Source organism: Rhea americana, unplaced genomic scaffold (genome assembly GCF_003343005.1).
Source record: "Rhea americana isolate MKP2758 unplaced genomic scaffold, rheAme1 scaffold_10, whole genome shotgun sequence".
Classification (NCBI taxonomy): domain Eukaryota; kingdom Metazoa; phylum Chordata; class Aves; order Rheiformes; family Rheidae; genus Rhea; species Rhea americana.
Window position 1 is genome coordinate 6521636 of NW_028185039.1, and position 18433 is coordinate 6540068.

The following is an 18433-nucleotide window of genomic DNA, read 5'->3' on the forward strand; positions in this document are numbered from 1 at the left end:
GCCCGCGCTGTGAGGGGGCCGTGTGAAGCGGCCGCCGCGCGGAGCAGACGCGGCGTGGCCGAGCGGCGGCGCGGAGTCGTGTTTATCTTCCGGGCGGTCTGCCGGGTTCCGGGGCGGAGCGTGCGAGGTGACTGGCCCGGCTTGGGGCCGCCTCAGCGGGAGGAGGGAGCGGGCCCGGCGGACGGCGGGTGCGGGGCCGGCGGCCACCATGAGTGGTGAGTGAGAGCTCGAGCGGGGCCCTCTCAGCCGCCGCGGCGCGGTCGGGGCTGGCAGCGGGCGGAGCTCGCCCTGGGGCCCATGTCCGCTCTGCCGCGCTCCCGCGGCCCGGCCCTGCCCGGCTAGCGGCGGGGCTGCGGCCCCTTCCCCCCACCTTGTGTCCCCGCACGGAGCGGGGCTGCCGCGACGACCGGGCACGGGAGGCTTCGGCYTCGCCCGCCTCGCAGCGCGGGGGTCGGCTCAGCACCTCATCACTGCCCCATGCTCCTCCTCCTCCTCCTTTCGTGGGCCTAGGCCYTCCAGAAAGGGAGTTTTACCTCGTTTTAAATCCTAAGGCCTTGTCCTGAGCGGGAGGCTACCTCAAAACAGAAATGACGCTGGTCTCCACTGCGTCTGTTGTGCAGAAGTGCAGTCAATATCCCGAGAATATAAATGGCCAAGAGCTTAAAACAGGTCATTATGAATTGTGGACTTAAAATACAGTTAGTGACAGCAGTGAGAAGCATGATTAGTTAAAAAGTGATTCCTTACAGTGTTGAGGTGTATGGTTGCTCTTTGTCTGACTCTGCTGAAGAGCATGCGTCAGTCATGGAATATGTTTTCACTCTTGTGTCCTCTTCTGGCCTCAGTGTTATGATGAAGTAGTGTGTGTGGGTGTACTAAATCCAGAAATTCTTAAAGTTTATGTGGGGGGAAATATGTAAAAGTTTTGCATGAGTATTAAGTGTTCCTGAGCAGAACTTTGTCTCAAAAACTTTAGTAATAGAGAAAGCAGAGCCACTTGAAAGGGCTGTAATAGGGAGTTGTACTGTGAGATGCAGGAAGGAATATTCATAGACAACAGGCTTTTAAGAGCGACAGGATAAGTGGCACTTAACACACTCAAAACACGTGTACAGGTTCTTTAAATGGGAAGGTGCTTAAGAAAATCCTTTTCATGGGTCTACTCATATAACTTCAGTAATGGATATGTCATCTTCAAATCTGAGAGTGTTATCTTGTCTCTAGCTGTGTACCAGATTTTTAGGGTTTTTCTTCCATCCTGATTTAATAAGTAGTGAGATTTGTTGCCAAAACTAGTAAAATCTGAGGAGGTAACTGGAATAGCTAAGTGCTATACAATTTTATGAATAACATTCGTTTGTGAAAATGAAACCAAACAAAAATGAAAGTGAGCATGCTTCAATTGCATTTTTCTATTTTGTTCTGACCTTTGTGGAAGAAGAAAATAATATTAAAAGACTTCTCATGGAAAGAGAGGCAAGAAAAAAAGTGCTTATGGGAAAACTGTTAATTAGCATTATGGAAAATGAGAGTAAGAGTGAAACTGTTCAAACTATGGAAAGAGAAGCATTCTAAAATGCTTTAGATTTGAACACTATATGTATGCATATATAATTCTGAAGTTTTTAAGAGTCAGTATTTGTATGCAAAACTGCAGCCCTTCAGTGAATTCGAGCTAGTACTAGCCTTGTGCAAATCAAGGCCTGAATCTTTTCAGGTGACCCATCTTTGTGACTTCCATTTGAATTTTGTTTTATACTTGAAAAATAAAAGTGGCACCTCATCTGGCACAAAGCGTCATCACATAGTTATTTTTAAAAGCTTTAATTATTTTAACTAAAAAGAGGTATAGAATTAAGTGAAGAGAAAGAATTTAATTGTTTAAAAATAATAAAGCCTGCTGTGGCATTAAGGATGGTAGTCAAATTGAGTTAGAGCCTACTTGGTACTGGGTTTGCTTCTAGTGTCATCTACTAGTGTTTTGCATAGTTCGCATCTTCAGCTGAATTTGTAAACATCACAGTTATTTGACTAACAGAACCATGCCTGTTACATTACATAACTGCACAGTTTGAGTAAGAGTTCAAAATCTCTGAAGGATATTTCTGAAAATCCGCTGTCAATAGATAAATAAGCATTGTGAAGCATAGCTAGCTAAGAGCTACATTACACTTGCACTTTTTTTTCCTTTTTTCCAGCATCATGTATTATTACAGGCTTTGTGTGTATGTGTATGTTTTTTTCCCYTCTGTCCACCTCCTCCAGCCCAATAGTACTTTTAAGATTCAGGGGCAGAATAGTTTAAGTAGGACAAATTCTATCCCTACTGGGATAGAAGGAGTCTACTTTGAATGGAATTATGAAGATAAAAAAAAAGAATTCTGAGGTCATTACTTTGTAGCAGTGGACAGCAAGAGGAAGAGACATCTATCTTTCATTTTAAGTAATGCCTGTTTACTGGAGGGCTGTGTGTGTGATGTTAGACTTTTTGGTATCTGGAGAAACCTACTCATGCAGAATTTTGATACTTTGCTTTCAAGCAACGTGTATGTTAGTTGAATGTTCTATGAGGGGAACGAAGAACAGAATAATTTTAATTCTTGGTAGATCAGAGAGGTTTTTGAAGGATATTCTGAATCTAAGTTCAGAGTAAATAAACTGCAGACGTGATATAGTCTAATTAACTAACATTTTAAATGCAGTCACAGATGTTTATAAAGGATATTCAGACAAGCAAAGTATTATACTACCTGTTGTTGAAATGATTGAGAAGTTAAACATTGTCTTGCATAATTGGTTGTATAGTAACAAACTTTATAGATGTTAATCAAGAAGACTGTTAAAGGGCTTTATTGCAACAATCGTTCTCCACCTAATTTACAATGTCTTTTTATACTGGAGATTGTTTGACAGTAACAAGATAATCCTCTTTCTCATTTTCTACTCCTCTTATGCTCCAGTGGGTATACTACATTGGTAGTTGTTCCACTACAGGAATTTATAAGATTACAGTTTAAGCCACATCATGCACCTAAGGTTTTTTTGTTTGTTTGTTTGTTTTTTTTGTTTGTTTTTTTTKGATTGGATTGGATTTTTCTTAAGGTAGGTGAGTTCCAGGCTTGCAGTATGGCCCCAGAGGTGGTTTTGCTAACAGACAGGAGCAACCTGTGTTGTTTGTGCACAGTTATAGTATAGTTGGTATTGCTACAATGTATCTTATCTCATGAAATCATAAAATCAAACTCTAGGTTATTTTTCGAACAGTATTGATGCGTATTAGACAGACTACGTGAAACAGCAAAATAAAGTCTTATTTTGCATCAGTTTACTCAGAGGAAATACATGAAAAATATAATGGAATAACTGACATGAAGAGAAAGCTTTTCTGGGGCTTAGTGTTGACCCCAGCATATTTTTGTTAAAATACTCTTTATTTAAAAGTAATAGAATTTTGTTCAATTTTAGGTTCACAGAGCAATGACACTAAAAGACAGTTTCTTCTAGAACGGTTACTGGATGCAGTTAAACAGGTGAGAAATTTTAAGCCTATTTCTACAGTGCGTGTACGCTGAGTTGACAGTCCTGGCAGGAACTGTCATTGCCTTTTTTTCATCCCTTTACCAAATGAAAAAGATAATCGTGTCTTTTGTATAGTACTACAAAAATTTTTTTTTCTGCTAGAAAAAGAATGTTATGCAATACTGTTTAAAATCTTTGTCTGTACAAATTATACTTGGGATATTTACTGTGTGACTGACATAAATTGTTGTATACTCCAAAGGCTAAATTGGCCAACATTTTACATTTGCAGCTTGCTTTCTTCATGCTAAGATTTTAGTGAAGGAGTTGAAATACAGATAAAGATGCAAAGTTTATTTTTGTACCCACATGAAGTTTGGCAAGTAGAATTTCATAAATTTAATTCAACTTAGGGTAGAGGTTGGAGTTGTTTTGTTTTGTTTTTCTTTTCTTTTTTTTTTTTTTTAAAAAAAACCCTCCAAAGTAAGTCAACCATATGTTTTAAAATATCAGTTCTTCTGTAACTGTAGAACTGAGGCAAGTAGAAACAGTATTTATTTTTGTGGGTATGCATTTATAGCTTCAAATGTAGTAACTTTTACTCAATTTTTGCATCCTAAGTGACCCTAGGACATATTATTCTGGCTAGCAAGAATATGTTTGAACTGCAAGAGTAGTCTGGTTGTGGAACATGATGCTAAAAAGCACCTTTTGGCCGCAGGCTATGTTTGCCACTTCTCTGTTTTGTACCACTTCCTTTTTTTTGTTATGACTTCTTGTTTTGTTCTTAAATGGAAATATTTCAGAATGTTCAGTTTCTTAGTGTAACAGAAATGTATTAAATTCTATTTATTGCAGTGTCAGATACGATTTGGAGGAAGAAAAGAAATTGCTTCTGATTCTGATAGCAGGTAAAATATTCTAAGAAACTTTCAACATGCTTAGGTTATATATTAGCACTACATAAAATGTATAGTGCAACAATATTTGGCATATTCAAAAAAATCTCCCATTTCCTCTTGTTTACGTAGACACTGACATGGGACTCTGAATTTTTCATGTTTATAGCTTAGCAAAGCTGTATCTTGTGGGTGAAGTGACAGATATTGTAAGTGGCTGCAGAGCTGATGATAAAGCATTGAACTGCAAAGTCTGAATGTGAGATTAGAATATTTTTTTCCCTAAAACCTCTTTTAAAACTAGTGCATTTGTTACTACTACAACTGTCTTCAGTGTAGCTTTACATCTAAGTCTCACGTGTGTTTAATGCACAAAGTTGTTCTTGTTTTTTCTTATTCCTGATGTGCATAAATCTGTTTCCTTTTTTTCATTTTTCTGTATTGTAGTTGCCCATTTTTATTAATATGAATAAAGTAATTTCATTTAATTCGCTTAGTTAGTTGTGTCTGTTGATGTTGGATATGGCATATTGGTTTCTAAGATTTTAAAGATGAAGACTGACAGATGTGAATTACAATATTTTCTATCCAATCAAATCTTAGAATCTCACATAAATAGAACCTGAGTTTTGAACTCAGTTGCTTGTTGTCCTTTCCGTTATATCCTTTAAGTTTGACTCCTTGTGTTCTTGGCAAGAATTAATCATACATTGGCTATTCTGTAAATTAGGTTGAATTCTTGCATTTCATTCTTTCTTTCCAATCCCATCCCAATTCAGTCTTAAAGAACATGACTAAGGGTGTGATTTCGTGACTTCTGGTAAGTCAACATAACAATTCCTTGCTACTGAAATGGAGAGGGGAAAGGATTGGTATACTTCCTCAAGATTCCTGACTTTTCTCACTTCCACTGTCTTTTTAAGCAAACTGTGGTGATCATCTAATCCCCTCTGAATTATTTTGATAAAAGAAAAATCACACAAAAGATAAGTTTCTGCCATCTCAGTGGGTTAAATAATTTCAGCAAAATGTCTGGTGAATATTAGAGTTGCTCAAGGAAAGGATGATCGTGCTGCTGGGAGCAATGRGAGATGTGAAAGGAGGAGGAGGAAGAAAAGGGATACTTTCAGGAGCAGCTTGTAATACAGCTGCTTGTGAAAGTGTATGGTAAACCAGCTCCTTGTCCGCTTATGGACTTCTGATTACTACTGTCCTCTTGTTCTGCCCTTAGCTGTTTCACCTACTGTGTTGTTGGGAAACTAATTTAATGAAAAATGTTAATAGTTTTCTGTTGGACTGGCATAAAGGATATGATTAAGTATAGGGTTAGTTCAATGCTGGTTTTGTTGGACGGAAGCTGGTGCAAAGGAGGAAAAGGGAAGGAGTAGCTGGGGTAAAGGGATGATGGGACTAAGCACCTTGCAGTTTGCAGTTAGAAGTATTAGCCACTGGCAGAAAAGCGTCAGCTAGAAATATCTTTTTTTTATTGTTTATTTTATATGGGACAATGAAATTGTGCTGCCTTTGTAATAGGTTATGTAAACTCAGTGAGAATAAATACCTACAATGTAGAACATTTTCTCCAGATATAGAACTTCCACTTTGTTGCCAGATTTGCCTGAAGAACTGCTTTATTGCAGTTGTTTAAGAACTTGAAGGATAACCTTTAGTATTTGTCTTCCGATAACCAGGAGAAATTAGGATTTGAAAGATATAATGCTGGTCAAATTTTATATATAAATATCTTATGTAAAAATTTAGTAGACATGCTGAATAATGGATTATAACTAGGCAGTTTCAGGCTTGAAAGGGAAATTGAAGTTATGTGAACGGACTTTTATTTTTATGGTGTTTTGGATTGGAACTAGGCTAAAAGTTGTGAAATAATTTTGTAAATGAAGATAGTCTGAGAATTTAGATCAAAATTTAGTAAAATTCATGATCCTCTAAGTTTTACTCGTCCAGCACTTTATTTTTGTCTTTGAGATTATAACTGTTCATTACAACAGTGGACGTCTTCCTGTTTTTTCTGCGTTTTTTTATTTAACAGACTCTCATGATGCTATCTATTAAATGCACTATGTACATTGGGCATTGTAGAATACTCTTTTTTAGTGGCTAAATTGTAAACTGCTGCTCAGTTTTCTTGCTTTCATTTGTAGTGCATGTAGATTTTTTTTCTTCAATAATATGAACTCTTTCACAGAAACTAGTTTCTGTTCTACTTTTTCTGATCAATCAAGTGGATTTTTTTGGTCATGTTATCTGCTAGGATTTCCATTTTTAACGAGATTGTTTCGGCAATAATTAATTACAAATCTTCAACAATCAAATACTATTTGATTGATATTCAACTTTATTAGTATTTCAAAGTAAAATTTTTCTAACATAAACTTATTTGAAAGCATTTTCTTCTAAAAGTTCTTTTGTTCACATAACTATGCTAATTAAGCCTCCTTTTATCTCCATAAGTCTTCCTCCTCAGCCCTTGTGTTTTTTGTGTGTCCCAGAATAGAGTTTTACAGTTCTGTAATGCGCAGGCAGTCCTGAGCCACTTTGTCAACTGTTTATATCCAACTGCTTTGACTTGAAGGTTACAGTAATAATCCTTGTTTTGACAGGCTGAGTTTTAAAACTGTGCTTTTGTCACAATGTTATATATGAAAAAATTTATTTACTAAATAGATTATGTTAAAAAATTATACTTCAGTAAATTTTCAATAGTGTTGTAGAGAGCAGCATAAAAAGATGAAGATTAAAGAGATCTTTAGAAAAATCTTCATTATTTTGCTAGGCCTAAGACTTCTGAGGGGCATTAAAATGTATGTTTGAATTTGTTTTCCTTGGCTTGCACCTGATAGACTATGATGTGATAATACCAATAACTAGAAATTGTATGGAAAGCTTTAGCATATTTTTTGAAAACCATTGTTTGTATAGTACCAAGTATATTTATGAAAATATAACTGCATTGCGTGAAAAGTAGATAAGTTGAAGCTAAAATAACATGATTAGCAAGCATGCTAGAAGTTGATGATGACTTTTCAAATTCATTGTTAATTCTTCTGAGTAAGTAATTCATGTACCAGTCTTGAATTAGTCATGATGAGACTCTGGGGATCAGTAGATTATACTGCTTGCAAATAATGAGATTAGTGCAAACAAAAGATCTTTATGTATAAATAATGGGTCACCTGTACATTCTTTATTCAGAGATTTGAAATAAACTTACTATATTGAAATGTAGTTGAGTGTTCCTTCCACATGATTTCTGTAATAATCACATTGCAGAGTCACTTGCTTGTGTGCTCAGTTTGAAGCTGTGTTACAGCATGGTCTGAAGAGGAGCCGAGGATTAGCATTGACAGCAGCAGCAATCAAACAAGCAGCAGGTTTCTCCAGTAAAACTGAAACAGGTAATTCATTAATCATAACCATTCTATTTTAAAATGTTAATGAGTAGAAGTAATTGATGTAATCTCTAATGGGAGTTGTAAGAAATGAATGAAACTGCAGGCTGTTGTTAGCATAGTTGGTACTTGGATACTGGTTATGTTGTGAAAATGGTTATTGCTGTCTTAATCTAGTTTAGCTTTCATACCAAGTTTCTCTAGAAATTTTAGTATTTGGAAATCTGCAGTTCTTACAGTTCCATCATGAAAAATATCATTGGCAACTTTATCTTGACATCTGATAGGGATAAATATTGTGTAACTGTGCTGATTACATCTATACTGTTGCAGTTTCATTCTCAACAGTATTTTACTCTGTTCTTTGATTATCATTTCATTTCACTGTAGCATTTTGAACCTATAAGTGTTGATGCCATTAAAAAGAACTTAATTACTTATTTTGAATGGGTTGTTTTTATTACTTTCTCTACTTTTTAAAAAGTGATTCCTTTCTTTTTGTTGCCTTCTCATCACCTTTAAGTTCCCCTTATTTTCACATCAAAAATCTGTGCAGCTGTTCGTATCATCTTCATCAGTTTTACTGTGAAGTCTGGAATATAAAGAGTCTTTCAACTTAAACTGGATACATCTTTTACAGTAAGGCATTTCTTTTTGGCTTTTCAAAAATCCCTCAAATACAACATATATCAGAATTGTTTCCATGGTACTAAAATTATTAATGCACTGTGATCTCTACTATACCACACAACTGCATATAGTGGATGTTATATTAAAACTTAATGCTTTAAGATATATTGCTATATCAGTGCATTTGTTCCCCATTGATTATAGGGTGAAATGTTGGGTCCTGTGTGCTGACTTTCCTGTTAATATGTTTGAGCCTATAGATTTAGCTTTCTCAGGGAGATAAAATAGTTATGCTTTTAGAGAAGTTTTTGAGCTTCCCATATTCAGCTCCTTTACATAGTAGTGGTGGGATGCAACACTTGCAGGTTCTGAATTAACAAGTAAGGAAAATTCATGTTTTTATACAACTGTTACAGGATTTCAGCTTTTATGTCTTTTTTTCCCCTTACGTTTGTGCAGTGAGTGGATTGGATACTCTGTGGTCTCTTTCAGTCTCTGGGTAGTTTCCGTTCTGTTTTATTAGCTTTTTAATAGGTAGAGATTTGTTTCTTTTTTTTTCTTTTCTTTTTTTTTCTCTTCAACTTGCAGTTGAATCTTGTTTTGGTGCAGAGAATGCTTTGCCCTCTTATGCACTCTATGATTTATGCAAATTGTTCTGTATTGAACTTGAAGAGATTCCATGTAATCCTTATGGTTTCTCTCCTATCTTTTATTAGTGTCAAGGATGTAGGAAATTCTTGGTTCTGTCTCTTGAGATCTTTCAGCCTTCAAACATAGGAAGGTGTGTCTCGGCTGTCTGGGAACTTTATAGCAATTTAGATATGTATTCATGTATATACAAAGTCTCTTATTTGTGGGCATGTAAATGAGATGATGTGGAGGAAGAGGAGAAAATCAAGAAAGTGATTTATGCTTGGTGAGTAGAAGAAGGAAACATTTTTACTGCTTGAAACTTTAAGAGTGAGCAACACATGGAAGTTCAAGAATAAGAATGTGGCTGCTTTTGCAGCAATCAAACTGAACATTGTATAATGACAAAGAAGAGTCTTTTTTTTTTTAATGGAAATTACTGGGTACCATTGTATTTATTTCTCTGAATTAGTACTTTTTTTATTCCTCGCTCTCTTTTTTTTTTTTCCTTGAAAACAGTTACAAAGTACCTCTTTTTTTTTGTCACTTACAAGCAGGTGATTCTGGTAGGATCTGTATTTGGTTCTATCTCACATAATCACAGGTATCATTCTTTTCTTTAACACAGTAGAATACTGATGTTTAGGCTGCAAGTCCAGGCTTTCACAGTAGAAGAATCATTCAGTAGTGCTTTTCATTTAAAACTAACAAATACTTCTTGACAAACCTTACATTCAAATGGTTATAAAAAAAAAAAGTATAGTTGTCCTTTTTGCAGCCARTATTTTTAGAATTTTGTTTTCCTTACTTGAAAATAAAAATTTTAAATAGAAAATCTGGAAAAGTTAACAAGAACTATCACTTAAAAATCTTGTTAGAATTTGCTAATACTAAATAAATAAAAAAGCAATCTGATTTGATATCAGTGAGCAGTATGGTCGTGACAAGCACATAGAACTCTCTTATTCTCATAAATTAAACAATCCAAAGAAAACCAGCAAACAGCAAAACTGGATTTCATCTTTGGTTTTCAGCAATTTGAGAATCTCTTCATTTAACTCCAGTTAAGGTTATATGACACTGCTGTAGCTAATATCGAAAAATGGTTGCATTCCTTGCAGTATTCACTTTTCTTTTCATATTAGGACAATATTGTTGAAAGGTTCTAAATAACTGAACTCATTCTCTCTCACATCTCCAGCCACACTATTAATATTACAGTGGCTTTATTGGAGGTTCTAGACTCTTTGAAACCTTTCTGTCAGTATTTTTTTTTTTAATAGTGTTGTTTCTACACTGAATCAGAGGATGATAGACTAAATCATGTTGGAAGGATTTTCAGGTCTCGAGTTCAGCCTTCTGCTTGATGCAAGGATCATTTGAGGTTAGACAAGGTTGCTCAGGGCGTTTTCCATTTGGACCTTGAAAACTTCTAAGGACTGTTCAACCTCTTTGAGTAGCTTGTTCCAAAGTTTGACTGTCCTCATGGTGAAAAAGCTTTTTTTCCTTATATCCCATCCAAATCTTTCTTGTTTCAAGTTTTGCCTATTATCTCTTGTCTTCCTGCTCTGTGCGGCTGTCAAGAGGCAAAATCCCTCTTCTTGATGACTTTCTTATAGGTATTGGAGGGCTTCTAGATTTACATCTTTATATATCATAGATTAATTTATGAATGGTAGAACATTGTGGATGATACTGAGGGCTAATATAGTAATAAAAATACTAGTTGCTGTGGTTAGAAATGAGAATGACTGACTAAAGCATACGTAGTATAAAATTAATTTATTGATGCTCTGAATTAAAGCAAAAAGAACTGATGTTTCCAGCCGTAGCAAAGAATATAGTACCACAAGACACGCATACGAAATATGAAACCATTTTCTAATCAGCTGACAAAACTCACTTAAATGTACAATGTAAAATGCCATCTTTATTCTTTTTGCATCAGAAGGCACTAAATCTGGCTTCAGAAATGATCTTTATGCTCTGTACATAGCTTCAGACATTACTATTTGATATACATCTGCTTAGTGATATAATATGTGGCATTCTAGTTGTTGAAACTGTCATTAAAATTGCACCAACTATTTTTTTAATTTATTTTTTTACAAAGTGATTAATGTTTGGGTGAATTGTGTAACTTCAGTATTTTATCTGCCTATGGTATTGAAATTAACATAGATCTTACTTCTGAATACCATGTATTGAATTGTTTGCTATAAGAAATTGTATCACTGGTTAATATTTTGATTTTTTTGGGTTTAACTCTACTCTCAAATAGGAGAATGATGTAATGATTTGAAAATCACAATTACACTACTGTTTTTATTGTGTATGTCATGGAGGGACTTGAAGTATGGAATGTTCCCACCCAATTTCCATTGCCTAGATTTTTGATTAAAACTGATGATAAATTGAACTTTGAAGATTTTCAAAATCCTGTAAATCTGTAAATAATCATAGTGCTAGGAAACACTGAGTTTCACTCTAAGCACAAGGGGAAATCTGCTCGTTTTCTCTATTCCTGTAATATTTTCACTTCCTTCTTTTACATTGTTTTGATTTTTAGTAAGACAGAAGAATGAACTTCATTGGTCCACAAAACCGATACCATTAAATCACTGAAGTCCTGATGCAAATGCAGCATCTTAAGGAGTGTTTTATTTTTAGATGTGCTCACATTTTTTGTAATGCAGACATAAATAAATTGAAATCAAATGGATAGAACATACAATATTTGAATGTTCTTATATGTTTTATGAACCTCCTTATCCTTTCATGGCAACATGACTAGTCTTAGTTCAGCAAAGTATACTTTTAGTTTTGCATGTGCTGGTAACTGTACACTGTTAGTAAAGTATTGCATTTATACAACATTTGCATGACATTTGCTGAAACCTAAGATAATGCTGGATCCTTCAAGTCCAGTATCTAGCATTTTAGAGAAATGTAAAGCCCCTTAAGTGGAAAGTTGAGAGTGATCTCAATACGTAGAAACTTTCTTTCTCACCTTTTTATGTGGTTCCTGTATTTCGTGCATTTTATCCCATTTAGAAGAGCTATGGGGTATTTTTATATTGCTGTCAGACTTGTTTAGAACCACTAACTAAAATTTTTTCAATCTGGTTTTGTGTGTTTAGATTTCTAAAATAGCTTTTCTAACTTGTATGTGACTTCCAGCAGAGATTAAGAAACAAAGCCATATCCCCAAATGATCGTATTTCACCAACAGAAGATATAACCTATAATGAAAACCTATTCAAAGCCTGACCTCACACATTTTCATTGAAGAGAAGGAGAAGCGTCATAGATGCCTTTTCTTAAAACTTTTAACTACATTAAAAAAATAAAAACCTTAGATGGTAAACAGAGAGAGGCAGGATCAATCTCTTTTTGGCTGTCACGTGAGTTTTCTTCCATATGTCTTTGAGGAGATTTGATACCCATCTTTAAACTTTTATGCCATCTGCATTGTGGTTATGATCAAGTCAGCATAATATTTGAGGTGATGTTGTACCACTCATTCCTACAACAGAAGTATTTTTCTCTTCTTTTGTTACCTTAAAAATATTGAACTATCAAAAGGAGCATATGCATTTCTTCCCTGAAAGATAGATGTGTTTTAAATTTTCTGTGGAATTTCTGAGTTTCTCAAATCTGCTTTTTTCTTCCTTTTTCCTCCTTCAAGACCTATCTGCCTTTTTTTGAATCTATTACTATGTTACTAATTGCACATGTTAAAAGCCTTCTAACTGTTATAGTTGTTTGACAGTTCTAGTTATACAAAATCAAAAACCACATGAAACCTGTTGATACTGGTTTTTAGTGTACTTTCAAGCAGTATTTTGTGCAACATTAATGGCTGATGATTGCCAAAATTTACCATATAATAATGATTCAAAAGGCTTACAGAATAAATTATGTGATTTTTGGTTATTCTTTTCACCCTGAGAAAATGGGAAGATATGATTTGGAATAAATATGTCCTTAAAATATATGTTGTTACTCAGTTAAGAAACAGGACTTTAAAATACTGTTTTTTTTATTGTACAAGCACAATTACTGACACGCAGATTTTTGTTGCATCTGACTGAGAATTTTGAAGCAATTAAATTTTATAAAGAGTTATTTAAAATAGCTTTATCAGTGTTTGAGGACAGGACAAGGAAAATGTTTAGAGGAGAGATGAATTAGTGCCATTAAATTCAACTTTTTTCATCATTTTAAATAGCAATACTCTAATTCTGGAGCCACTGACTCCTTTGGAACTGGCTTTCAACATTTGGCAGTCAGCAGTAAAATAGAGTTCTAGAAATTTTTTTTCTTTTGCATAGTATGTTCATAGCTGAACATGTAAATGTGTATGGGTGAAATACTGTTTAAATGTACTTTTAAATGTAAATTCTCTTTAAAAATGTAAGGCAGAATGTATGTATTCAGATTTTTTTTAATTTTTTTTAATGAACTGAAATAGCCTAAATTCTGTAGAAGTAAACAACCTACTTAGCTGGATAGTTGCACGAAAATGGTAAATAATTCATTTTTGCTCAGCATTATTTCCAATTACCTTTTTGTTTTGTTAAATTGCATAGCAGATGCACTCAAATGGAAGTAATGGGAGATAATTTATCAAGTTATGCTGATTCTGAAATAAGACTGGATGAAACTTGTAAAATATATTTCAGTAGAAGAAAGTAAGATAGAAAAAAAAGAGTGCCGAGGGTTTTATTTTTGTTTTTTTCCAGAACCAGTGTTTTGGTATTATGTGAAAGAAGTTCTGAATAAACATGAACTGCAGCGCTTTTATTCACTGAGAGCAATTACTACAGATATTGGTAGAGGCCGGGCTTGGTTGCGCTGTGCGTTGAATGAACATTCTCTGGAAAGATATGTTCACATGCTGCTTGCAGATAAGAATCGTCTCAGGTACTGTATCTGGTATCTTTGTAATGTAGGAAATGTGCATGCATTGACAAATGAAGTATTGAGACAGAATATATATAATTTATAGTGTGTGTGTGTGTGTGTGTATATATATATATATATATATATACACACACACACACTTTTTTTTATATATATATATATATATAGATATAGTAAAAAAATATATACATATATATATACGCACACACACAACTGTAACAAAACACCACATTAATCAGTATTCTAGTGAAGCTATTTAACATCTCACTTTAAAAAAAAAAAATTTTTTTTGATAGCCTACTTCAGCATTTGAGCTGAAGCCGGATTCATTCTTGTGTGTGATACTGGCTTCTATCCTCGTATTCATTTCCATTCTCTTCTCCAGTTCCCTTCCCTACTCTTTCAAGAGTTTTCCTCACTGAGGACACTATGATTTGAGGTGCCCCTCTCATTCCCACAAAACAGCAACCACTATTGCAATCTTTGTCTGTCTTACAAATACATCAGTGGTAATTGCCTATATAGAGAGGCTCACCCTGTAATGTAAAAAAAGCCCTGTCACCTAAAAAAGCCCTGTCACTTGGGCAATATGTAGCTACTATTGCGTATTAATAACTTGGAAGTGGTTTTATAGCTGTTTGTGAACTTTGTTGCTACAGTTACTATGAGAATAACTTAGCCTGCCTTGTGAAATCCTAAGGTACTTTGGAAGTATAAAATACACTTAAGTTCATACTTTCCTGAGTTCAGTTCCATTTGATACTGCCCTACCCTTCCTTTTGTTCTTGGAAACTTGTAGTATTGTATTCTTCTATTAATAATCTGCGCTTGATCCAGCTCAATGAATTGAACAGACACACATTCTGTTTGTGTCAGTTAATGGCTTTGTTAGATAAGACTGTTGCCTATACTGAGCTCTTCAGTACCTCCTTTTCATTTTCAACTGTTCCAGCCTTCCATGGCTTTCTTGAGAGATAAGTGTTTGATTATAAAATTAAATAAAGACAAAAGAAATAACAAGGAAGAAAAGCTGAAAACTCATGTGAGAAATCAATGACTTGGATTGCTAAGTCTCTGCTTATTACTGTCATGTTTGTAGGTGCTGTGTCAGCTTTGTCAACACTCTCTTGGGTGTTCTACATACTCTCATTTCTAAAAATACTTTATTTTAAAATGCAGAAGATTAAAATGTTATCTGTTTTCAGATAGGATTCATAGAATCAATTTACATCCTCAACTCTTGTCTCTTTTATATGCTTTCAAATAAATTAGTCAAATTGTTTAACAAAAGTTTTATTTTCTTGTTATGTATTTTAATACTTTTTTTAATTGAATGTCAATAGTAAAAATATAGCATACTGTTTATCAAAAGAATCATATAGGAATCATAAAATCATAAAAGAATCACAGAATTTATTCAGAACAAATCAGTCTACACATTCACTGCAAACTTCATGTTAACTTTCTGATCTTTTATTTATTATTATTATTTTTCACTGACTTGCATGACTGACTTTTTAACTGATTTTGTTTACTTAAGATAATAATTTTCTTTTGAATATTGAAATAAGTCACTATATCAAGTGGATCTTTTTTGTTTGTAGCCATGCATTCTAATATTTTGTAAAATAGCTTGAGAATGGCTTGGTAATTTATGGTCAAACGTGGTCATTTAAAATTATGTACCATATAGCAATTGTGACTGTTACTGTAATGGGGTCCTCATTGCCCTGAGTGACTATTTTCTCAGTAGAAAAATGGAGAGTGCACAACTGAAGATAAATTACTGCTTTAGTAATTCTCATACACTTTCACCTGAAGAAATTTTTGTTTATTTAAATAGGTTCTGCTATTTTAGCTTGTCTGACATGACTTCAGACTTTCTATATATTGCAGGGTTTCAGAGTCATATTGTTTGGTGTCCTAACGCTTATTTTTCAGAGTTTTCATTTGAAGTCATTTAAAATGGAATATATGGTGATGTAGGCTGTAAATTTTTTGATTTTACCTTTCAAATTATAGTGTCTTCTATGAAGACTGGTCTTTTATGATGGATGAAGAACGTTCTAGTATGATCCCTACAATGGCAGCTGGTAGGACTGACTTAAATATTACTGTTCATTGAGACCTTACATATTTTGAGATGTTATTTCTGTTTTTGGTTGTGAAAAACTTCTTAAATACACTTAGTTTATGTAGACAATGTGCATTAAATGTCAGGTTTTTGGTGGGTTCTCTAGGATATTATACCAGTTGGTGTTATGAACTGGTGTACTGTTAAAATACTGATCTTGCCTGTCCACTGCTGCTGAAAAGTCTTTTGCAGATAAAAGTTCTAACTCTTCATCAGTCAAGGCTAACTTTTCATTATGAACTATGTCAGTTAAATAAATAAAAAATGTTGTTCCCAACTAGAAAAGAACATTAAAAATAAATATGTGAGAGGAGAATTAAGAGTCAGAAATGATAACAGAGGTGACTTATTTTTCTGGAATTTGACCATGAAAGTGCCTCAGTATTACTGTTTACATCTGAGTTTCTCTAATACGTAGTCATGTGGTTCGTTTTGAAAGATAGAACTCACAGGAGTTTTTTTTTTTCTTTTTTCTTTTTTTTTTAATAGGGTTTAAGAACTTATAAATTTGTAATAATATTTTATAGAACATAAGAACTGACAAAGTTGCAGTGAAATGGATTTAAATATCAGGTTATAAATAAACGAGTTCGCAGTTCTTGCTGCATACTTAATGTTAGTGAGCTGTACAGGTGTCAACATAAATTCAGAACTGATTGCATCAGCTTGAATAGTACCTAACAAAGAATGAATAGTAGGTGAAAGAATAAAATTCATATATGGAGAACTGTGGGAAGATTTTTGGGGAAAATATTTTTACATTTCGTATTTTTATATTACATCCTTAAACTATCCATGTGACTTTTGTATGAAGCATGTAGTGGGTTTTTTGGTTTACTTTTTTTCTTTCTTTTATCTGAAGGTCTGAACTCCATTCTTTTTGCAATCAACATTGATAATAAGGATTTAAATGGGCAAAGCAAATGTATGCCCACAGTGTCTGATCTGTTAAAGGAATCAACGCAAAATGTCACCTCGTTATTGAAAGAATCCACTCAGGGTGTTAGCAGCCTTCTTAGAGAGATAACTGCATCATCTGCTGTCTCCATTCTAATCAAAGCTGACCAAGACATTGACCCACTTCCTGTTCTGTCAAAGAATGTAAATGCTGGTAAGCATTTTTGCAATGTGAATGTCATTCAGAATGCTATAAAATCTTCAAATGTGTTTAAATCCTTTTCTCAATTAAATACAACTTTAATACACTATTGTAGAAGGAAAAGAAAAATCTCTTAGAAATAAATGTAATACACATATGAACTAGTTGAATGTGAGATTAAAAAGAAGCAGCTTTTTGGAATACTGGTATGAAAAATGGATAATAAATATGTATTATAACTTCTTGTTTAGGTATTTTACTTGTGACTTGTTAAGACAGATTTCTAATTCATAACATTATGCCTTGCAATTTCTAGTGTAAAGAYTTGTCATTTTCAGTATGCTCACATTGGGCACTTAATCTTTGTCAGTAAAGAACTACACTACCATTTATCTGTTGTTATATATCAGATTAAAAGCTAGCTTGTAAGATTCTTGAAAAAGTAGTTATGTTTATAGTCTGAATTCTCATATGAAATAAATAATTACCACAAATGAAATTTTACTTATACATTCTTTTTACCTTTAAATGTGCTAGCGTTGCAACCATCTTGTAGGATATTAGTTACTAAGCAGGATTTGAAATATTGATTTGCTATAATTTGAAATTAATCAAGCAAAATGTGATATTCATTACACATTTTCAACTCTGAAAGTAACAAAGGAATATATCATCATTGTTTCCAGAAACTAAACTGAGACAATGCTTTGCTTTTGTAAAGGTGCACAAGCACAGCAAGGTACTGGGATTTTTGTATCTTTTCAATTAAAAGACAAGGTTTTCTTTAAGATTTTAAAATTTAAATTAGTTTGATTATGACAAAAAGGAAAAAGAGAGGGGGGAAAGTGGTGTAAATAATGCCTAGCAGGAATAGATGTAGAAAACAGATTTACTTTTCCTATTAGCATTTAAAGTGGACTGTTGTCTTAAAGCAAAGTCTTCTAAAACAAACTGAAGTAAAGCTTTTGTTGTTCAGGGCTTTCAATGAGACTAAAATAATACTTGAATTGGGATAACTTTGTTCATATAGACTAGATTTTAAAGGAGGAGTAACATGGTAGTTGACCATATGTTATGTATGCCTCTTTGACATCATTTATGATATATGCATACAAATATAGTACATAGACTGTACAGTGTACAATAAAACTTCACTTAAATAGGTATGTTTAAATGCCATAGTATA

At 34.1% G+C, this 18433-nt stretch overlaps 1 protein-coding gene across 4 annotated transcripts in view; it reads left to right on the plus strand.

Annotated features, from left to right (window-relative positions):
- Window positions 1-16: 16 nt before the first annotated feature.
- Window positions 17-18433, plus strand: part of SNX29 (sorting nexin 29) — a 138017-nt gene continuing 119600 nt past the window's right edge. For 2 of the 4 annotated variants that reach the window (XM_085302830.1, XM_085302822.1), the window contains exons 1-7: window positions 98-215; window positions 3466-3530; window positions 4378-4430; window positions 7710-7834; window positions 13834-14014; window positions 16037-16107; window positions 17011-17259. In XM_085302830.1, coding sequence (XP_085158956.1) covers window positions 209-215; window positions 3466-3530; window positions 4378-4430; window positions 7710-7834; window positions 13834-14014; window positions 16037-16107; window positions 17011-17259 — 751 coding nt within the window. In that variant the 5' untranslated portion in view covers window positions 98-208. Of the gene's footprint in view, window positions 216-3465; window positions 3531-4377; window positions 4431-7709; window positions 7835-13833; window positions 14015-16036; window positions 16108-17010; window positions 17260-18433 lie in introns of those variants that run through there. The other 2 variants (XM_085302838.1, XM_085302847.1) reach the window with 2 other exon arrangements.